Below are 24,443 nucleotides of genomic sequence, written 5' to 3'. Positions count from 1 at the left end.
TCTTCACCAAAAATTTTCAATGGATATAAATTCAGATTCCATTGTAGTACTGGCTATTACTGTCTGTTTAGAAGATTTCCAGGCAGTTGTTGCACCTCTTAGTGTGAATACATATCCACTAGTATACTTTGAGTCTTTTATATCAGATATCCAGTTTGCATAACTATATTCTTTAATAACAGCAGGATATCTGGTATAGTGCAGTCCATAATCACGAGTATACCTCAAATATCTAAGCAATCTCACAATTGCTTTCCAGTGTTCAGTTCCTGGATTGCTCGTGAATATACTCAATTTGCTTATCGCATAGGCTATGTCTGGTCTTGTACAACTCATTAAGTATATCAGACTTCTAATAATTCGAGAGTATTCTAATTGAGATACACTCTCATTTCGATTCTTCGATAGCTGTTGACTCATATCTATCGGAGTTTTAGCCAATGCAGAATCATCCTTGTTGAATTTTTTCAAAAATTTTGTCAACATAATTTGTCTGTCTCAGAACAAGACCTTCTGATATTCTTTTGATATTAATTTCAATAATTACATAAGCTAAGCTCATGTCTTTCATGTCAAATCTTGAGTTCAACAACTTCTTAGTGTATTTAACCATCTTATCATTGCTCTCAATGATAAGCATGACATCTACGTAAAGACATAAAATAACATAGTTTTTTTCAGTGTCTTTAACATATACATATTTGTCACACTCATTGACTTTGAATCCACTCTCTATCATGACTTTATCAAACTTTTCGTGCCATTTTTTTGGTGCTTGCTTTAAGCCATACAAAGACTTCACCAATTTACAGACTTTTTTTTTCTGTCTAGGTGCAGAAAATCCTTCAGGTTGTTCCATGTAAATTTCCTCTTCTAAATCCCCATTTAGAAAAGCTGTTTTTACATTCATTTGGTGTACTTCAATATTCCACAAAGTGGCAATTGCAAGTATCACTCGAATTGAATTTATTCTCGTTAATGGAGAATAAGTGCCAAAGTAGTCAAGCCCTTTTTTTGACGGTATCCTTTAAATACCAATCGGGCTTTATACTTATCTATCATTCCATCTGATTTCATTTTTCGCTTGACAATCCATTTATAACCTAGTGGTTTGCTTCCCGGTGGAAGATCCACTAATTCTCATGTTTGATTTTGTAAAATGGATTCAATTTCGAAATTAATCGCCTCTTTTCATTGAGTTCCCTCAGATGAATTCACAACTTCTTTAAAGATTTGAGGTTCACTTTCTAACATGAAAGTAATAAAATCCGAACCAAATGATTTTTCTACCCTAGCTCTTTTGCTACGTCTGGGTTCAACCTCATAGTCAACATCATTTTCTTGTTCCAACTTCTCATATGATCTTTTAGAGGAACTTGATTCTTCTTTAGAATAGCATGGAAACAGATGTTCAAAGAACGAGGCATTCCTTGATTCAGTTATTGTATTCTTGTGGATATCAGGTATTAAAGATTCATACACAAGAATACGATAAGCACTGCTGTTTTGTGCATATCCAATAAAAATATAATCAACAGTTTTTGGTCCTACTTTTAACTTCTTTGGAGTAGGTACTGCTACTTTGGCAAGACACCCCCACACTCGCAAGTATTGGTAAGAAGGTGTTCTTCCTTTCCATGACTCATACGGACTTTTATCTTGATTCTTTCAAGGCACCTTATTTAAAAGGTAATTTGTTGTCAACATAGCTTCACCCCACATGTTTTGTGGTAAACCAGAACTCAACAACAATGCATTTATCATTTCTTTCAAAGAACGATTCTTTCTTTCTGCAATGCCATTTTGTTTAGGATAATAAGGTGCAGTTCTTTCATGTCTGATTCCATGTTGAGCACAAAACTCAGCAAAAGGTGATTCATATTCACCTCCACGATCACTTCTTAGCACCTTAATTTTCTTGTTGAGTTTATTTTCAACTTCACTTTTATAGATGACAAATTTATCTATGGTTTCATCCTTACTTTTGAGAAGATACACGTAACAAAATCTTGTTCTATCGTCAACAAAAGTAATAAAATATTTATTTCCACCACGTGTTTGTACTGATTTTAAATCACATACATTAGTGTGAATTAAATCAAGGGGTTCACTATTTCTTTCAATGATTTGAAAAGATGATCTTGTTAGTTTTGCCTCAACACAAGTCTGACATTTGTGTTTTTTTATCAATTTGAAACGCATGAATGTTTTTCAAGTTAATTAATCAACGAATAGTATCATAATTAACATGTCCTAGTCTACCATGTCATAAATTGGAAGACTCGAGAAAGTAAGCGTAAGCATTAACTTTATTCATTTTAGGCTTAATAACCAATACATTGAGCCTAAAAAGCCCATCACTTACATATCCCTTTCCAACAAATATTCCATTTTTAGACAAAACAACTTTATATGACTCAAAAACCATACGAAATCCATGCATGTTCATAAGCGAACCGGAAACTAAATTCTTTAGAATTTCCGGAACATACAACACATTGTTAAGAGTCAGCTCTTTACCAAAAGTCATTTTCAAAATCACTTTTCCCTGACCTTTGATATCAGAGGTAGCTGAATTCCACATGAACATTTTTTATCCGTTTTCAGATTCCTCAAGAGTCGCAAACATCTCCTTATCAGAGAACACGTGGCGAGTGGAACCGGTATCGATCAATCCACCACTCCCATGGATTGGAACCCAACAAGTTAACTTCAGAAATAACAGCACATAGATTCATATTAGAAACCTCTTTAGATATGGACTCCACCATATTTGTCTCTCGATTTTTATTGGGTTTCTTGCATTCTGAAGCCTTGTTACCTGGACCGCCACAATTGTAACATTTTCCAGAGAATTTTGTCTTGAAATTATCTTTCTTATGTCTTAACTTGGAACCTCTTTCAAATGGTCCAGTATTTTTCTTGGCCTTCGAGCTCTGACCATGCTCCACCACATTTGCTTTAGCCACATCAAGATTAAAAAATATTTTCTCAGAACCCTTTTTGTCTTCTTCAATACGAATCCTAACAACAAGTTCCTCCACATTCATTTCCTTTTGTTTGTGTTTCAAATAAATTTTAAAATCTTTACAACCCAGAGGCAGTTTTTCAATAATAGCTGCAACTTGGAAAGATTCACTTAGCACAATACCTTCGGCATGAATCTCGTGTAAAATGACTTGGAGCTCTTGAACTTGACTGATCACAATCTTGGAGTCCACCATCTTATAATCCAAAAACCGACCAACAATAAATTTCTTGGCTCCGGCATCCTCAGATTTATATTTTTGGTCCAAAGACTCCCATAACTCCTTAGCTGTCTTTTTTATCAATATAGATATTATACAGCGAGTCAGTCAAGCCATTCATTATAAAATTTCTACACAAGAAATCAGAATGGTGTCATGCATCAACCGCACTAACAGCCTGCATATCTCCTTTACCCACAGCTGATTTGGGAGCATCCTAAGTCAAAAACCTTGCCAAACTCAAGGTGGTGAGATAAAAGAACATCTTTTGTTGTCACCTCTTAAAATTCGATCCATCGAATTTTTCCGGTTTATCAGCATGGTTAACCGGCACTGTACAAGCATGAACATTAACTGGTGCTGCTGACACCTTGGAAACAGGAGAAGTCACCTTTGGTGCTGATACAATTGAATCAGTGTCCATGTCTGAAAACACAACACAAACGATCAAATGTTTGGGAAAAAAAATCTGTTTTAAGATTGTTAGTCGGATATGAAAGGAGGAACAAATATATTATATATAATATATTTAATTTCAAAATTTAAATTAAATTATATATTTAACTGCATAAATATAAAATAATCAAAAGAACAAGAAATGTGGTAGACTTCGGTGAATTGAACAAGTAGGTGACCGAGGCCTGTGAAGAACATAATTTCATTAAAATAGATTCGTCTCCTCACCGACGGTGTTTTGAGGATCGTATAGACGTCTGTCTCTCAGGATACAACGGTAGTACCAGTAGCAAATAAACACATATTTGCTACTCCGGCGAACAGAAAGTATACTTGATCGTAATCACCTTTGACACAAAATAAAAGAAACAATATACTCAAATGTAGAACCTTTGTTTTTTCTATATCTTTTCTTTAGCATCAAAATGAGTATAAATAGGCATGTGGTCATTCATGCCTACGTTTCATCCCATTTACATGGTTTCAAAAGTTGAACAAATGAATGCATCAAATAAATGCATTTAGTTTAATTAATGAAGCAAGTTACATGAATCAACTTCATTAATATGGATATCAATTTTAATTCAAAACGTAAGACTCTTCTAACATTACGTTTTTTCCAATAGATGGAAGAACCGATTTCGGGAAGCGTTCGAAAATTGGAAAACTAAATTAGGTCAAATGAAAAATGAGAGACAAAATAAATACTACAACGAAAAAATAAAAGATTAAATTGAGAATTATCCCGAAAACTACTGTATCGAGTTAGCCGATCTATTGAATTAATAACTTCGGTCAATTGGGTATTCCAAACTCCAAAACAAAGTTAATAAAGCCCACTATGGGAAGTTAGGGCAAAATCTTTATAAAAATCCCCCTTTCCGTCCCACAATGATTCCGCCTTCCACCGATGACTCCTCTCCAATTCCCTGCATTCTTCTTTCGTTCTTAGTTTCAAGATTTCCCGTTCGTTTTAATTTTTTATTGGCGCAAGAAAATCGGTAAAATGATGAAAATCTCCACATTTGCAAACGCAGCATTTTCCGGCGACATCGCCGGCTGTGCGGTGAGCGGCAATTTTCCACACGAGATTTCTGATGCCAGGTTTTCTTCACCCTCTTGACCAAAAATTTTCAATATTTTTGGAGCTGAAGAAAATGATTTTTTTTAAAAAAAAAATGTATTTTTTGTTGTGAAAAAGTAAAAATTTACGGTAAAAAGTAAAAACTCAAAAACTCAAAATTTATCAAATTCTACACTTTATAAAATTTTTCTCTCTTCACAATTGTGTTTTTCTACACAAATGGAGAGACCTATTTATAGATCTCAATTGGAGATTAGTCAAAAATTAATACATCATTAATTACATCATCACACACTAATTTTCAATATTTTACAACTCAATTTTCAACTTTCAACCTTCAACATTCAACAATAAATAATAATATATATTTATATATATTTTCAACACTCTCCCTTGTGATGATGATCATGATAGAATGACTATCTCCATTACGTGTTGTATACTGCCTCATTAAAAACCTTACTAGGAAAAACCCATTGGGACAAAAACCATAGTAAGGAAAAAAGAGTGCAGCCACGTAAACTCCCCCTGATGTCAACATGAATGATTCTTCACATATTTCGTAGATTGCGCATCCCAATATTATAAATGTGTTTTCTGAATATCGCCGTGGGAAGTGCCTTTGTGAAGAGATCGGATGAGTTCTCACTTGATTGAATGTAGCAGATATCAATATCTTTATTCTTCTCCAGCTCTTGAGTGTATGCAAAGAATTTAGGAGGAATATGTTTAGTTCTGTCACTTTTGATGTATCCTTCTTTCATTTTGGCAACACATGCGGCATTATCTTCATACAGTGTGATTGGATTCTTGTCCACTGATAATCCGCAAGAAGTTTGGATATGCCGAGTCATTGATTTAAGCCAGACACATTCACGGCTTGCTTCATGTAGTGCAATAATCTCGGCATGATTTGATGAAGTTGTAACAAGTGTTTGTTTCTGTGATCGCCAAGAGATTGCAGTGCCTCCACGAGTAAATACATATCCGGTTTGGGAACGTGCCTTATGTGGATCAGATAAGTATCCAGCATCAGCATAACCAATTATTCTCTGATTTGTATCTTTTGGATACAAAAGTCCCAAATCCGTCGTTCCTCGTAAATAACGGAATATATGTTTAATTCCGTTCCAGTGCCTCTTCGTTGGACATGAACTGAATCTTGCCAATAAATTTACTGCAAAAGATATGTCTGGTCTAGTGCAATTTGCAAGATACATAAGGGCACCAATGGCACTTAGATATGGTACTTCAGGACCAAGAACAACTTCATCATCTTCACATGGACGAAATGGATCCTTTTCTATATTCAATGATCTGACAACCATTGGAGTACTTAAAGGATTTGATTGATCCATATTGAAACGTTTAAGGACCTTCTCTGTATAATTAGACTGGTGAACAAAAATTCTACATTCTTTTTGTTCAATTTGTAAACCAAGACAATACTTGGTTTTTCCAAGGTCTTTCATTTCAAATTCTTCCTTCAAGTATAACATCACTTCTTGAATTTCTTTATTCGTTCCAATGATGTTTAAATCATCAACATATACAGCAATAATCACGCATCCCGATGTTGTTTTCTTGATGAAAACACAAGGGCATATTGGATCATTTACATATCCCTTTTTCATCAAGTGTTCACTTAGCCGATTATACCACATTCGGCCGGATTGCTTTAACCCATACAATGATCTTTGTAATTTCACAGAATAAAATTCTCTGGGTTCTGAACTTTGTGCTTCTAGCATCTTAAATCCTTCAGGGATTTTCATGTATATATCACTATCAAGTGATCCGTATAAATAAGCTGTAACAACATCCATTAGACGCATGTCCAAGTTTTCAGACACTGCTAAACTGATCAAATACCGAAACGTAATTGCATCCATAACAGGAGAATATGTTTCTTCATAATCAATTCCAGGTCTTTGAGAAAAACCTTGTGCAACAAGTCGAGCTTTATATCTCACTATTTCATTTTTCTCATTTCTCTTTCGAATAAAAACCCATTTGTACCCAACAGGTTTAACACCTTTAGGTGTAAGGACTATAGGTCCAAAAACACTACGTTTATTTAGCGAATCTAATTCAACCTGGATGGCATCTTTCCATTTTGACCAATCCTTTCGAGTTTTGCATTCACCAAAAGATTTTGGTTCATTATCTTCATTTACGATGTCACATGCCACATTGTACGAAAATATCTCATCAATATCTTGTACATTCTTTCGGTTCCATATTTTTTCAGTATTAATATAATTGATAGAGATTTCATAATTCTCGTCAGTTTGTGGTTCTGACAAAATATTTTCATCATCGTGTGTTTCTTCTGGAACACCATTTTCTATTTTCTGATCATCATTTTTCTCTATGTATTTTCTTTTCCGAGGATTTTTATCCTTTGAACCGATTGGCCTTCCACGCTTCAGGCGTTTTATGACATCATGAATGTCTTCATTTTGTTTCTTTGGAATTTCAACTCGAGCAGGGGCATTTACAGCAGGTATATATGATTTTGTTACCCCTTTTGTGTCTGCAAATGCATCTGGCATTTGATTTGCTATTCTTTGCAAATGCACAATTTGCTGTACATCTTTATCACATTGTTTAGTTCTAGGATCCAAATGTAATAATGATGGTACATACCATGTGATTTCTTTTTCGATGTGTTTCTTTTCTCCCCCTAACATTGGGAAGTTATTTTCATCAAAATGACAATCAGCAAACCGTGCTGTAAACACATCGCCTGTCTGAGCCTCAAGATATCTAATGATTGATGGACTATCATAGCCGATATAAATACAATTCTTTCTTTGAGGTCCCATTTTTGTTCTTTGAGGTGGTGCAATAGGCACATACATCATACATCCAAAAATTCTCAAATGAGAAATATCTGGTTCTTTGCCAAATACAAGCTGCAATGGGGAGTGTTTATGATATGCACTTGGCCTGATGCGAATCAATGCAGCAGCATGTAAAATTGCATGTCCCCATATAGAAATAGGGAGTTTCGTTCTCATAATCATTGGTCTAGCAATCAACTGCAGACGTTTAATCAATGATTCAGCTAATCCATTTTGTGTATGAACATGAGCTACAGGATGTTCAACAGTAATTTCCATCGACATACAATAGTCGTTAAAAGTCTGGGAAGTAAATTCTCCAGCATTATCAAGTCTTATTTTCTTGATCGTATATTCGGGAAATTGATTCTGCAATTTTATTATTTGAGCCATCAATTTTGCAAATGCCACATTCCGAGTGGACAATAAACATACATGTGACCATCTGTTAGAGGCATCGATCAATACCATAAAGTATCGAAATGGTCCACATGGTGGATGAATTGGCCCACAAATATCACCTTGAATACGTTCAAGAAATATGGGTGATTCCTTTTGGATTTTAGCTGGTGATGGTCTTATAATAAGTTTCCCCAGAGAACATGCTTTACACTGAAACTTATTATTCTGAAAGATCTTCTGGTCTTTCAGTGGATGACCACTTGTATTTTCTATAATCCTTCGCATCATTATTGAACCAGGATGTCCCAATCGATCATGCCAATTTGTTAGTATTGAAGAATTTCCAATAACCATATTTGATTCGATTGGACTTATATGTGTATAATGCAATCCAGTAGGGAGCATTGATAATTTCTCAACTACATATTTCTTTCCTGATTTATATGTAGTAAGACACATATATTTCTCATTTCCTTCGATTATTGTTTCCGTATCATAACCATGAGAATATATATCATTAAAACTCAACAAATTTCTTTGTGATCGTGGTGAATATAAAGCACTATTTATCAAAAATTTTGTACCATTAGGTAACAAAAATTGTGCTTTGCCACATCCTTCAATCAAGTCTACAGGACCTGATATTGTATTCACCGTTGTTTTTGTTGGTTTTAATTCCAAGAAATATTTTTCATTTCTGAGGATAGTGTGCGTTGTACCACTATCTGGTATGCAAACTTCCAGTGCATTATTTCCATCTTTGATCATAGCATTTTCCATAATGATCTTCAAAAACAATATGCAATAAAATGAATTAAGAAAGATACATGCAAACAATACATGCAAAATATAATATGTTTTATAAAATAAAAATTACATTGTTACATTCTTTTCCCACCAGTATATTTAATCAATATCTTCGAAATCATTCAAAAAGTAGGCAGCATCTAAATTCATTGAACCACTTGCATGGTCAATGTTTTCAGTAAAATTGGTCTCTTTTTCTTTCCCCTTTATTGAATCTTTATAGAGCTTACACAGATGCTCAGGGGCTCGACAAGTTCTTGACCAATGTCCTGGAGTGCCACATCTATAACAAACACTCTCAGTTCTTTTTGGATGATTTTCATTTTCACCCGTATTATGATGCTGCCTCTTTTGTGGGTGGTTCGTGACGTTCCTTTGAGATGAGTTATTGAAATAACTATCTCTTTTATTTTCAAATCCACGGCCTCGACCACGACCGCGATCATTTCTACGCCCACGTCCACGCCCACGTCCTCGTCCACGACCTCGACCAAAATCTTGTCTATATCTTTGATTTTGGTTTTCATTTTTACTTACGACATTTGCTTCAGGAAATGCCGTTGAACCAGTAGGTCTGGACTGATGATTTCTCATGAGCAATTCATTATTCTTTTCCGCCACGAGTAAACATGCGATGAGTTCTGAGTATCTTGAAAATCCACGCACTCTATATTGCTGTTGTAGAGTTATATTTGATGCGTGGAATGTGGAAAATGTCTTTTCAAGCATTTCCATCTCAGTAATATTATGCCCACAAAATTTCAGCTGTGAGACAATTCGATACATCGCAGAATTATAATCACTCACCTTTTTAAAATCTTGGAATCTTAAAGTATTCCATTCATCTCGTGCGGTCGGAAGTATAACTTCCCGTATATGCTCAAAACGTTCTTTTAACCCTTTCCACAAAATCATTGGGTCTTTTTCGGTCAAATATTCACATTTCAACCCCTCATCAAGATGTCTGCGTAAAAATATCATCGCTTTTGCTTTATCTTGTGAGGATGATATGTTATTTTCTTTGATAGTTTCGTTAAGACCCAATGACTCGAGATGCATTTCTACATCGAGGGTCCATGGCATATAATTCTTTCCGGTTATATCAAGTGCAATGAATTCGAGTTTCGCCAAGTTCGACATGGTGGTACTAGAAAATAACAATGCATTTTATTAGTTAATTTCCATAAATATGACAATACAAAATAATGGAAGAACGTAAATTACAAATGCGTATACAAATAGAGAAAAAATATGTGTTGGAAAATCGCTGGTGAGTAAAAGACTCGTGAGCATGATGATCATAGTCGTTATGAAAAATATCCTTATAAATGTCATCATCTCCATCTTCGAAAAAAACCGAGGATAAAATATTTTGAGAGAAAGAATGAATTTGGTGTGATTGAAAATGAGTTTGAGTGAACATATTTATAGGGCAAAAACTAGCCGTTTTGTTACCGTTTGTGACCGTTGGGGGTAAAGAAAAAATTGAGTATGTGTTGAATAAAAATTCGTGATAATCATGTAATGCATATAATGATAATCATAATTAAATAATTATGTATATCATATCACATTATTGTAAGGTCAGTGTCGTAGACAGCCTTTTATATAATGTTGTGAAATTATACCAATATAGTTAGTATAAAGTCAGGTATAGTATATCATATCACATTATTATAAGATCGGTGTCGTAGACAGCCTTTTATATAATGTTGTGAAATTATACCAATATAGTTAGTATAAAGTCAGGTATAGTATATCATATCACATTATTATAAGATCGGTGTCGTAGACAACCTTTTATATAATAACATGAGATTATACAAATATGGTTAGTATATAAATACACAATAATATATATCATATCACGTTATTATAAGGTCAGTGTCATAGACAACCTTTTATATAATAACATGAAATTATACAAATATGGTTAGTATATAAATACACAATAATATATATCATATCACGTTATTATAAGGTCAGTGTCATAGACAACCTTTTATATAATAACATAAAATTATATATTAATATAGTTAATATATATACATAATAAATATATATCACGTTATTGTTTAAAAACCTTAGAGGCTTTTATACTTGTCGTATCCCTTACCGGGAGTGTGGGATGTCGTCTTAACATCCTCCCAGGATTTATAACAAGTTTTGAAAAAAACTTATTTTTTTCATAACATGATATTATATATTAATATATACACAATAAAAATATATAAACAGTAAAATAAAAATTCTTACTTGTTGAATATTTTTGACTTCTTCTTGTATTTTGGAGCGTCGAAAATATAGAGAACCTTCGAGCGATCGTGCTGATAACGTGTTGTGAAAAAGTAAAAATTTACGGTAAAAAGTAAAAACTCAAAAACTCAAAATTTATCAAATTCTACACTTTATAAATTTTTTCTCTCTTCACAATTGTGTTTTTCTACACAAATGGAGAGACCTATTTATAGATCTCAATTGGAGATTAGTCAAAAATTAATACATCATTAATTACATCATCACACACTAATTTTCAATATTTTACAACTCAATTTTCAACTTTCAACCTTCAACATTCAACAATAAATAATAATATATATTTATATATATTTTCAACATTTTTATCTCCACTGAATATAATATTTATGCCTCGATCTTTTTTTTTGGTAATCGATTTAAATTTTAATATGTAAATATTAAAAACGATATTAAAAAAAATGTATTTTTATCCCCACTGAATATCAAGTGTTGCAATGAAATAAAATGACACAAATGAAAATCTAACTTTGAATCGAAGCGAAATGGATTAAGGCGAGGGCAGTGTTTGGAAGAGATTATAGAAAAATCATCATTTACTTGATTGATTGGGAAAAAAAAAAAGAAAAAAAAAAGAAATTCTTTAAAGAAAATAAGCTAATTTACCGGATTGATTGGAAATGAAAAACATAAATTCTTCAAAGGACGTAAACATTTCGAAACTGAAATTATTGTCTGGAAGTTGAAAATAAAATTGCGAGTGCCTGGGTGGGTATATAAATTGAAATTGAAATTGAAATTGAAACTTGAAACTTGAAACTTGAAACTTGAAGTTGCTCTAATTTAGTGTCCCAAAAAATACATATATAAATTGAAATTGAAATTGAAACTTTAAGTTGCTCAAATTTGCAAACTATATTCATGATCAGTTCAATTTCTCTGGCGTGGGTGCCTGGGTGGCCCGAGTGCTAAAAATTTCACGTAAAGAAAAATAGAGTTTTAATCACGTACTCAAATTTTTTGAAAATTTTACTTTCCCAAAAAAAAAATTTATTGTGAAAACTTGATATTTTAAAAACTCTCAACGATTATTAACTCTATCAATTTTTGAGCAAACATATCTCTGAAAATATATTAGCCTTATTGCAGAAACTCTCAACGATTATTAACTCTTTCAATTTTTTGAGCATACATACCTCTCAAAATATACGTTGGTATGCGTGTTCAAGATTTGAAAACACGAAAAGATAATAAATAATTTTTTTCATAATGGGATTTTAGGAATATCGAGATTTCAGAAGAGTAGTGCATGTAATTAGGGTAGGTCTCGTGTACAAATATTTATGTGGAGACATCAATTTTTTCATATTTCCAATGAAAAGTACTATTTTTGTCATAAAAATTAATATTTTTTAATGAGTGACCCAAATAGAAAACCGAATCATAAAATTAAATCATAAAACTGTCTCGCAAGAGTTTTCGTGTATTCGGGTTTGCTTTGTTAAACATCTAAGTCTAATACCACTTAACTTTATAAAAAAGTTTTTGGCGGTCTGCTAGCATCAGAGAAGAGTTTAAGCACCGAAAGTTAGGAAGAGGCGATCAGAGAAGAGTTTAAAGGACCGAAATTTAGAAAGAGGAGATGATCAGTAGCTGGTCCGAGGCCACACTGCAACTTCAACAGAGTCGCGGCCTAGACTCTATCTCGCGGCCTAGACTCTACCCACTGATCCGAGGCCACACTGCAACTTCAACAGAGTCGCGGCCTAGACTCTACCCACTGATCCGAGGCCACACGGAGACTTCGACAGAGACGTGGCCTAGACTCTTGCCCACTGATCCGAGGCCACATGGAGACTTCGACAGAGACGCAGCCCAGACTCTCTACAGGAGGCAACAACGAATTTTCTGCTAAGGATGAGAGCCTGACGGAGCACTAAATTAATATTGCAATCTAATAAATGAAATAAGCTTTTTATCATTCGAACTCAAAAAACAATGAATGGCCTTGTTTTCTTACAATTGCGTATACATCCAAAATATTGACTACAAAAAAACCAGAATTCATATCACAAATTTTCAAATAATAAATTATCGCAAGAAGAACATTGAGGTACAAAATTTATGAATAACTTTATTTTCTTTAGGGTTGAATAAAGAACATAACTTATCCAAAGAATCATTGAAAAGCAATATAAATTGTGTGCTTAGGAGCCCTTTTTTATCTACACAACAAATCATCCTCCCAGGGTACTTCTTCAAACGTTTTTTTCTTTTCCACTATATATGGACGAATTTACACCAAACTCGATCCGTTGCAAGAGTTTCCAAGCAACTTTTCGACGGTCAATGTCTCGGAACAACCAGATGTTTCCATGTACTTTAGTCACAGTTCAACCCGCAAACTTCTAAAATGATCCCATCTCTCGACAAGAACGGGTTGATTCGTACCCACAATAACGAGAATATAGAAGCAAGAAGAATAGACCATACCACAATAATAGTGGGGACCCTGTCCTGCTTACCCATAAACCCTTTGAGGAAAGGGTATAAATGGAGAATCACCCAAATGGCGAAGAAAAGTCTTCCGAATAGTGGGCCCCATGACTCGTACCCATTGCTAATGGCATCTGAAATCCCAACTATGACCCCGATAATGTTGATGATCATTAGTGTCAGAGGAGGTATCAACAAAGATGTCCATTTGAAGAGGTAAAGCTCGGAAAACTCTCCATCATCGGCTGCTTTGGATGTGACGGTGAAGTTAGTGTTTACACCGGCCAAGACCTTGAGAAGCCCTTGGATTAGAGCAAAGAAATGGGATGAGACGCCACCAATTACCCAAAACTGCTCGTTTCTCCACAGGTCATCGATTGCTACACGCCCCCATTGCATTTCTAGGACACTGGTTACAGCAATTGATAAAAAGAGGGCCATGAAAATTATGCTGGCATAGTTGCTGATCTGTTGATGAAGCAAGAAATATGTTTAGCTAAAATGCCATGTATCGCAAGCAAGAAATTCTATGTAAGGAACTCTCCATTTTCCAAGTGTAGTAATGATTTCCCGCTGTTGTATCGTTCATGGTAACAAAGCTACTTACAACACAAACACCATGCTTTGATTGCTGTCCGCACAATAATAACAGCAGACAATGAGAAATTGTTGCCCCTTAACATTTGCTCTAACTTACAATTCATTTGCTTTGAGTATATGACCTAACATAATACCAATAATAATATATACAGCATTCATCACTATATCGCTGGTTAAAATTTTTGGTATAATCATGTATACTCCGATCCTCCATTGCCTAAACAAGAATAATGAATTTTGTGTGGTATTCATGTATAACCAAAAGATATCAAGTTGATGCATAGTTTTAGTCCTATCAAAGGCAAAGATCTTAAAATATCGGTTCAATAAAAAAATAGTGAAAAAAAATCACATGATTAGTTTTTTGGAAAAAAAAAAGGTTCTTGCCCTGAAAAATATTCTGATTATCATTTCAACCAAAATCTTGATTGCCCCCCTAATCACAGGTTACTACATTAGGAACAGTCATGAAGTTGGAACTAAAAACAACCAAAATGTTCATAGCAGTATGCATTATGAAACCGAGCTTGACTCTTGATAGGGTCTTACCTCAGGGACAATGAATTTTCCAGTAAGGAGGCAAACTGCTGGTAAGGTACAATAAGCAATCAATGGAATGGATGTCAATGGATAGACGACTGAGTTTATGTATGAAAATCTCTCGAGCGGTTTTAGACCACACCCATATCCATACCAAATAGGGCAGTGTCTGCTGAAAAAAATTTCAACTGATCCCAAAGCCCATCGAAGAACTTGGTGCAAACGATCCGAAAGATTGATTGGAGCCGACCCTTTGAATGCAGGTCTTTTGGGTATGCAGTACACAGATCTCCACCCATGACAGTGCATCTTAAAACCAGTTAAGATATCTTCGGTAACTGAACCGTAAATCCATCCAACCTGATGGTACATAATGGTGAGAATTAATATAAACATCAAGAAAGTGTTTTGATGATATAAAACCCTATCTATTGTCAGATTGTAGGAGGGGATTGTAAATAATTATAAATAAAAAAAAAAGAAATTGATCTTTTCATCCATTACGACTAATCCTCTTTGTAACACGAAGATGAATATGAATAGTTGTTAGCAGGAAATCATTATGCAAAATTTTGTATATGTGAGCCCTTGGGAGTAATAAAAGAACTTTAACCAAGATCTGGATGCATACCTCTCTTCCCCATTCTGTTTTATCTTCATAGCCACAACTAATGACATGTATAGCTTCTTTCAGGAGTGACGCAGATGTTGCCCCCGAGGGGATGCCACCTTCTTCTAGATGTGTCGAAGCTATGAAAACCGGTGACTGTCCAAATTTTTTCTCTAGCTTTACCTGGGGCATGAGGGTTGATTTTTCACCATCAATTCCTGCCAAAAACAAGAACCCAATTACAAGAAGAACAAAACTCACACTTTCAGATTCAAAGATATGTTTTCACATATATGAATACTTTGCTTTCGTATTTCGTTACACACCTTTGACTCCTTCCTCGATATTTTCAAGAGCGTGAATCTGGGACGAACCTTCCCTGCTCTTCGTATTTTTCTTGTTATCCTTTGATTTCCCTTTCTTATTCTTCTTTCTTGATCCACAACAGCAGCAACACCAGTTCGGCCAACAATTGCATGTTTTTCCAGGGGGTTTTGCCTTCTTAGGGGCATCATATCCATAAAGGGCTTTCCTTCGAAAGACACATCCAGTTCCAACGTAAATTGGACCTTGGATCCCATCGAGCCCTTTCATATTTATCTATTGGAAATTAGGATGCCATTAGTCTCATATGAATACATAACTTATAATATGAACACCAAAGAGGATTATACATACATCAAAAAAGACAACGTTGCGATTCGAATATCTATCATGCCGATCAATTCCATCGAATCTTTGAGGAAATTGGACGTAGCATATTTTCTTTCCGTCTTGAGGATCCATCATAAAACACATAGCTTCTCTAAGAGCCTTGCTATTATTTATATAGTGATCGCAATCCACGTTAAGTAGGTACGGTGCATTTGATATGACAGCAGACACCCGTATCTAAAATTACAAAAAGTTAAGAACAACGAAAATTAATAAATTCGATAGCTAATTACATTTAACAACTTGTATTAAAAAGAATGAGAGTTACCAAAGCATTCATGGCACCGGCTTTTTTGTGGTGATCAAATCCCGGCCTTTTCTCACGAGAAACGTATACAAGACGAGGCAACTCATTCCCTTCAATATCCCGAACGCCATTTTGACCCAAGAACACCTATTAAAGAAAATGTTGCTTACCAAATAATTTATTTTATCTGCACTGTTATGCTAATCATGGTACAAATGAAGAGCACGTTCACAATACCTGGATCATTCCAGGATGATCCCTGACATGATTTCCTGGCCAGGGAGTTCCATCCTGCATCGTCCAACCATCCTCGGGAACTTTCTGCGCCATTGCAACCAATCCATTTAATCGAACTTTAAACTCTTCGTACTCTCTCTGCAAGAGAACAGTTGCAGCAGACTATTTCAGTGATCGACTCGGTTTAACCCCAAATAGAACATATTCAAAGAACAACTAGATTATGCTGGTGTTTGAGTAACTAGAAACAAATAAGGTCGTGTTTGATGGAAATTGAAGATTTGCAAAAAAACTAGAAGGATAAAGTACAACACCTTCATTGCACGACGTTCCCTCACGAATGTTGGTTCAACCTTGTCTCTCAAATAGTCAATTTTTTGAGCAAAGTACCATTCAGGGGCCCGAGGTTCAATGTTAAATTTCTTGCAGAATGGGACCCATTTTCTGGCAAACTCAGATGTTTCAGAAAGAGCTTCAAAAGTGAGCATTGCGGCACCATCATCTGAGACGTAGCACGTAACCTTGTCGATCGGATAATCCACGGCAAGAATGGAAAGAACAGTGTTTGCAGTAATTAGTGGAGGCTCTTTTGAGGGATCCACCGTGCTCACAAATATGTCAACAGAAGATAGCTCGGAGGGCTTTCCTTCTTTCTCATACCTTACACAGAATTTAATTCATACCAACTTGAGATCATAAGAGGCATGAAATATAAATATAGATCGATTTAAGCACATAGCTCAAAAGATCACTTTATTTACAAGGACTTCATTAACAAGGAAGGGGATTAATATTTGGATGTAATAGTGAAAAGATTTTTTTTTACCTTTTTAAATAGAAAATGAAGCAGAAACCTTACAAGAAATTCAATCATTGACCCAAGATAAGAGGGATGAATGAGAAATATCATAAAACAACGAAAGGATAAATATGGTGATCAAATATACCTTAGAGATAGTCTGTCGAGATAAGTTTCCCGTTCAATAGGGAACCATTTCGGAAACTGATCGAATATCCATGACACCGCGAACCATATTTCACATATGACTGATGTCAGCCATAATCCATATGCATCATTAACAGGATGGAGAATTCTGTAGTGAAAGAACAACCCTAGAATTGCCATTCGAAGCACAATGACTATTCTGTAAGGGCTTATCTTGCTTGAAGAAATTGGTAACTTCCTAGAAAGTGGTTGCCTCCCTTCATCCATCCTACAAATAGAGACGGGGGAATTGGTACGATACCACTAAAAGAACGACATGATTAAATAAAAGTATATAAAGTTAGTTTTGCATACTTGAATTGCAAAAAGTTTACACATAGAAACATACATATAACATTTAGAAACAAAATAAATTTTAGAGTTTGATTACTTAAAATCCGACTATACAGTTAAGTTCTCTAATTCTCAACTGAGAACAAAACTACAAGTTCAGCATTTGGTCAACTGTTGAGCAAATTAAATAACTCTCCAAAGAAAAGAAAAACAAATATGTTACGCATTAAAGCCTTGTAATTAATGCTACACACTTTTTAACCATAAATTCCAACAAACAAAAGAATAGATACAAAAGTTACAAGTCAAAATTACTAAAATTCTACGTAATTTTCTAAAGACGAAAAAGAGTTAGCTGAAACACCAAAACCACTAAGTTGCCATAAGTGGCATTACTAATCACAAAGTATGAAGAAAAGGAACTGAAACAATGGACCTACTTGGGTAAATCAGGATCATCTCCTTGATGCTCGACCATTTGAAGTCTATCATTTTGCTTTTTCTTCCACTCCTCCATTCTTTCCTTCCAAGCAATAGTACCATAGCCATATACAGCTAAGTCTTTATTAGGATCCATAGGTCGCGGCGGCACTGCAATGTCCATCGGGGAATAACACTTCTAAGATCTAACTCAGAAAAATAACTGCAAACAATCACACTGTCGAATTTAAAGAACTTACAGGACATGGAAGAATCGGTAAATGGCATCGGATGAACTCGTCTTTCATGACTCATAAAGGAAGGGATAATTAGAGCATGTTTATCAGCCGAAATGGTATCATCCTACATCAAGACTCAAGATTTCAGAAAGATTTGCAAATCGAAATAACATTAACAAACACAAGCAAAAATCAAGAGAACAAATTATCATGAAAAGCTGTTGAGGCTTGAATCTACCTCTTGACCATAAGTAAATCGAAACAACATTAACAAACACAAGCAAAAATCAAGAAAAAAAATTATCAAGAAAAGCTGTTGAGGCTTGAATCTACCTCTTGACCATAAGTAAGTAGAGGGATTTCAGAGTTAACATGAGAAGGGTGAGTGTCTGAAGAATCGGTGATTCTGGAAGCACTCCTGCCGATATTATTGCGACCATATATTCCAGATCCCGAAAAATGCAAAGGATCTTTCCTTTCAAATTCATTCTCCAAATCATCAAATTCATCTTCATCTTCATCTCCGTCAACCCTTGGACTCCCTGAAAATTTGAAGTGGCTTACGAATTAAACTATAGCCAAAAGCAACCAAAGAGACTAGTTGGGAGCAATTATTTCCTCGCCATAGATGTATTTTTTATAAGATTTGGATTGTAACAAGCGACAAACATTAGATCTAACTGAAATAAGACAGAGATCACCCCCTCTGAAAACCAGTTTCACCTATGCATTAAATTACCTCTCCTGGTCAACTGAATTCTAAAAAGCAGTAATGTTTGAGAGTAACCGAAGAAAAACTAGTAAATAACAAGAATTAATTACCTTTTATGCGCTTGTATCTGGTTCTGCACTGAGGGCAAGCTTGGTTACCTTCCCTTCTTTCGTATTCATAACAAGGTCTACAAACAGGGAAAGCACATTCATTGCAGGCAACAAAAGGTTCTCCATCTATACTAAATTCAATCTCATCTCCACAAATTTGACATTTCTGCCCGGTCAATTCTTTGACGGAAGTCACCTGAAGTTGGAAAAATTAAGTCCTCATATCAAGAAACTTCAAGATTTACAGATAATTAAACTCCGTTTGAAGCACAATAATGGGAGATGAAAGAGGTCTAAAATCATGAAAAGTTGAACATGAGCAAAAAAGAAAAAGACAAAAAGAAAACTAAGTAAAGAAAGCAAGTCATTTAGATACTGCAGAAACTGTATCAAGATTAACGAAAATAATGGTAATGGTAATCTTTTTGGAAAAAAAAATAAGTGGAATGACTGCAAAATTTTCAAGAAATTAGGAAGATCTGAGCTTCCACACACCAAAATGGCAAGAACGCAAGAGATATCAAGGCCAAAACAGAACTTTCGTTCACCACTCAAAAACACATTAACTGAAGTGGACCAAAGTGCATATCCAAGAAACAGAAATTTGATCACAACACTTGAAAAAGAGCCAAAGTTCACCAAAATACCAACACGAATACACAATTCTCAGGCACTCACCCTTCCAATTTCATCAGCATTGATAAGTACAAATTCATTCCTGTTGTGTGAACCAGCCACAAGCCTTCCTGTAGCCATCCCAACCAAGAAAAAGAAAAAATGCCAGAGGAAAAGCACTCCTCTGCTCTCCCCTCAAACACACAACACACACTGTAACAGCACCTCTTTCACAATCGAAAACAAAAGAGACCGCCACAATTACGCAATATCAACGAAAGCCCATTTTCAGACATCAATTAAAGAGCAAAAAAAGGAAAAGATCAAAGCCCCCTCCGATTAAAACAATCAGAGTGAAAATGAAACGTCAACATACACTAAAGAAAACAAAATATCAATACATTTGGCCAAAAGAAATGTGGGTTATATTGTAAAGAAATTCTTGGGGTAGTTGTGTTGAGTTTTCTTCTTTCTTTTTTTTTTAATAATATATTATTATTCTTTTCTTGAGAGAAAAACCCCTGATAATAATTAAAAACAAAAGGGGTCTCCCTGTGGTGAGCTGGGGAAAAGCTGTAGTGTGTGGATCAGAGAATCATTTGCCACGGGGGTTGAAGAAGAGATCGACAAAGACAAATTTGTGTGAATTATTTTCTTTTACAAGAATTGTTTGAAGATTCAACGCAGTGAAAAATCTAATAATTCTTGATGGATTGATCAAAATATGTAGAGATCGTGTGATCTGTCTGGTTAGTGAAATGGCGAGACTGTGAGAGTGAGTGCCAAATTTTATTTTAATTTTAATTACTTAAAGATATGCATTTGTTACCATTAAAAATTACTTTGCTGATATATGTGAGACAATGAACTCCATCATATTTATCATAAAAAATATAATAAATTAATTTTATATATATATTTTTTATAAGTCGGAGTGAATAGATGTTTTGTCTCACAAATTGGCTTGTGAGACTGTTTCGTTAGAAGTTTATGTAATCTTTTTAAAATATAACGGAGTAAGTCTCTTGACCCAATGCGCGCTAATAAGTTTGGCATAAAATAATTTCATAAGTCAAGTCTGTTATGGATCATTTTCACAAAATTATTGCTACGATTTTATATAAGTTTTTATGTAACTTTAAATATATTAATTTTTTTATAATATATAATAAAGTATTATTTTCCACAATCTATTATATTCGAGTTTTTATTTTATTTTATCGTATTACATTTTTTATAAAAATAAATGGTATTAGACTAGATGTCTAACAAAGCAAACTGGAATATACGAAAATTCTGGCGAGACAGTTTTACGGGTTAATTTTATGGGATGAATCTCTTATTTGGGTCACTCATTAAAAAATATTATTTTTTATGACAAAAATATTATTTTTTATTGTAAATATGAGCATGGTTAACCCGCCTCACAAAAGATTAATTATTTTATATAAAAAATATTATTTTTATTTTAAATACAAGTAAAATTATCATGCCTCACGGATAAAGCTCTATAAGGCCATATAAGAAGAATCTATTCAACGGTTTTGTTCATGCTGTCCGTAGAATACTACCCTACGGGCAACATGTAACCCCATGATTGATCAAAATCAGTGGACCCACTGATTATGATCAATCATAATCCGTCACGCCATCCCCAGAGCACTACCCTTGGGTAGCATCGTTACCCTATTCAACGGATTATTTTTCAAACACAAAATTTTCATAGTGGCAATATTTTATCTAATAGAATTCTTTTTTTTTTTTAGTAAAACATATTAAAATAGTAAAATTATTGTATTCAGTGCATTGAAATACTATTTAATAATATGAAATGGCAAATATGCCCCTGCTTCACTGTCGGTATTCCAATGTGACTCTACTAATTTGGTAAATTTGCATATAAAAGACGAAAATTAAGTATTTAGTTGGAATATATTGACCAAGACTTTAATGAAATTGTGGCAAATATTACAAAGATTCTTTGCATGTGAGCTACAATTCACTTTGAGACAAAAGCTAAAGGACGGAACTGCATATGTATATTTGAAAATATTATTATATATTTTCCAAAAATAAAAAGAAAAAAAAACATCATATTTTAATTTCAAAGAAATATTTTTCGGATCAAAACTCCGTAATTAATTAAATAATTGTACGTAATAATATGTATATGGTTGATATATATTGACTTGATATATTAACATAATTTTAAAATTTTATTAATAAGAATATATATATATATATATATATAAATAAAGATACTATATTATAAAATTAAATATATTGAAATTTTATAGAATTATATTAATTTCTTAATTACAATAAATTTAATAGTACTTATCGATTTTGTAAACCAAATTTATTAGTAAAAATAATTTACATTGATAGATAAAAATATTTTAAAGAAATATAATTAGTGCAAATTGCTCAAAAATCCCCAATGCAAATATGTTTTGCTCTGCACTCCCTAGCCATTTTTTTGTACCATAATTTTTGTTAATTTGTACCACATCTTATATGGTTTTGTACCACATCTTGTATTATTTTGTACCACATTTTATGACTAGGGATCCCAAAGCAAAACATGTTTGCATTTGGGGATTTTTGAGCAAATTGCCCATATAATTATTTTAAAAAAATATAAATAGAAGTTATTGACATTCGATTAATAATTCTAAGAAATAAATCAAAATCAAAATCCTGAATTACAAAATTCATAGGATTCTAAAAAAATTTTAAAATGTCAATATATAAAAGTCATGGAAAATAAATCTGCAAAATTCTGTGAAAATCTTTAAAAGTCTGTGAGATTCTATTAAAGTCTGTAGAAATCCACCAACTCTATAAAAGTCTGTCATTTAAAAAAATTCAATAAATTTTTGCAACGAATACACCTCTTTAAAACTCTGGATTGAATACACTCAATTGGTGGATTAACTCATTTTGACAGTTCTACCTCCAGAGTCTACGAACTCTCGAGCTCGTGTGTATAAAGTGTTTAGACCTAGTGATTAAACTGAGTATATAACTTGGCATACTCTCAGAGGTTATGTATACTTATTATACACACACACACACACATATATGAATCTAAAAGTCGCTCCAAGATTCATATGTTTCCAAAAAATGTCTCTTAATTTTCCATCAAGAATTGAAGGACTTGGGATCCATGAAAATTTAGTTGGAGAGCATGGAACTAACTTTGGAAATTATTGTAATATTTTTCAAGACCAAAATCATCAAGAAAGTGAAGAAAACATCAAAGAAAACACAAAAAGAAAGTGGATGGTTCGAAGCTTCGGCGCGCCCGCGCCTTACCTGCGAAATGCATGCGCGCCCGCGCTGCTGGTTGATTTTGAAGACGAGAAATACGTACTCCATGCGCGCCCGCGCCTGCCTGAAAAACATACACTCGGTGTGCTTTGTGTGTGTTCGGGATTTTTGATATTTTGGTAGTATTTTTCCTATTTTGAGTGTTATAAGTCTACTAGAAAACTTTTAGGAGATATCTTTGATATCTTTAGATATATTTTGCATTATCTTAAGGATTTTGGAATTATAATCCAACTAGAAAATTTTTAGTCTAATTTTATTAAGATTCCTAGTTTATTTCTTTTATATATTGTAAACTTCTCATTCATGAGAGACAGATTATTGAAGTTAATGAATTATTTATCAAAGTTTCATTAACTTTGTGGTGTTTGTCAATTGATTATCTTCGTGGATTGTCAAAAACAAGTTTTCTGAAGGTTCCGTTGTGATTGATTGTTTATCTTGTGATTATCTGTTGCTAGTTTCGTTGTAAACTAGAGGTGGATATCTGAAAACTTACTTGTTCAAAAGATCGGGGCAAAATTAAAGAATCTTTTTGCTATTGGATTGATGATACGATTTTAATATAGTCGAGTTTGCTTTTCATGCATCCAAGATTCGCATCATTCGGTATCAAAGCATGGTTCTCTTGATCAAGTAAGTCGTATCTTTCTATTTGTTCTTCTTATCTGTTCTTCGTTCTTCTTATCCGTTCTTCATCCTTTGTTCTTCGTTCGTCATTCTTCGTTCTGTCAATCTTGTCACCCAAGTTTCGTTTCTTGTGCTACAAGTTATTATTAAAAAAAAAAGAGAAAAATTCAAAAATTCAAAAAAAAAAAAGAGATTTGAGATCGGTCAAAAAAAATTAGAGATCGAAATTGTCAGAAAAAGGAAGAAAAATAATTTGTGGTCAATTTTCTTGTGTCTTGTTCATCCTTGGATGTCGAGTCCATTCTATATTCATAAGTCCTTTGCTTGTTTTTGCGCAGTCTACGTGAGTCGATTGACAAGTGTTTACAAGTTTTTGAACTAGTGATTTTGATATTCTTCAACCACAAAGAACAAGCTATTCTTTATTTTGAGTGAAAAAAAAAGAGTGTTTGGGTGAATTCCTTTGGAGTGAATTGTGAGAATTTGGGTGAGGATATTTTATTACTAATTTTTTTCTTGTAGGTAAAATGTTTCAAATACAATTCTATGGGTATGATAGTAG

General features: G+C 33.9%; 1 protein-coding gene across 1 annotated transcript; it reads right to left on the bottom strand.

Moving 5' to 3' along the window:
• Positions 1–13,057: 13,057 nt before the first annotated feature.
• Positions 13,058–20,655, bottom strand: LOC140881331 (cellulose synthase A catalytic subunit 6 [UDP-forming]-like). Its single transcript, XM_073286541.1, has 14 exons — positions 19,982–20,655; positions 19,304–19,499; positions 18,815–19,023; positions 18,503–18,605; positions 18,263–18,413; positions 17,491–17,757; positions 16,858–17,203; positions 16,544–16,681; positions 16,328–16,453; positions 16,024–16,236; positions 15,672–15,945; positions 15,367–15,563; positions 14,745–15,095; positions 13,058–14,063 (listed from the first exon to the last, which is right to left on the bottom strand). The coding sequence occupies exons 1-14, from the start codon at positions 20,057–20,059 to the stop codon at positions 13,482–13,484; spliced, it is 3,231 nt and encodes a 1,076-aa protein (XP_073142642.1). The 5' UTR covers positions 20,060–20,655; the 3' UTR covers positions 13,058–13,481.
• Positions 20,656–24,443: the final 3,788 nt, after the last annotated feature.

This window comes from Henckelia pumila, chromosome 2 (assembly GCF_033568475.1).
Source record: "Henckelia pumila isolate YLH828 chromosome 2, ASM3356847v2, whole genome shotgun sequence".
Lineage (NCBI taxonomy): Eukaryota > Viridiplantae > Streptophyta > Magnoliopsida > Lamiales > Gesneriaceae > Henckelia > Henckelia pumila.
The sequence above is the reverse complement of the archived record's forward strand: the minus strand, read 5'-3'. Positions and strand labels throughout refer to the sequence as shown.

Coding starts and splice junctions, on each gene's coding strand:
- LOC140881331 (XM_073286541.1), bottom strand. CDS start 20,059: ATGGCTACAGGAAGGCTTGTGGCTGGTTCACACAACAGGAATGAATTT. Junction 16,454..16,543: donor ATCATCCTGGAATGATCCAG/GTATTGTGAACG, acceptor TTTCTTTAATAG/GTGTTCTTGGGTCAAAATGG. Junction 15,564..15,671: donor TATCGAGGAAGGAGTCAAAG/GTGTGTAACGAA, acceptor TGTTTTTGGCAG/GAATTGATGGTGAAAAATCA.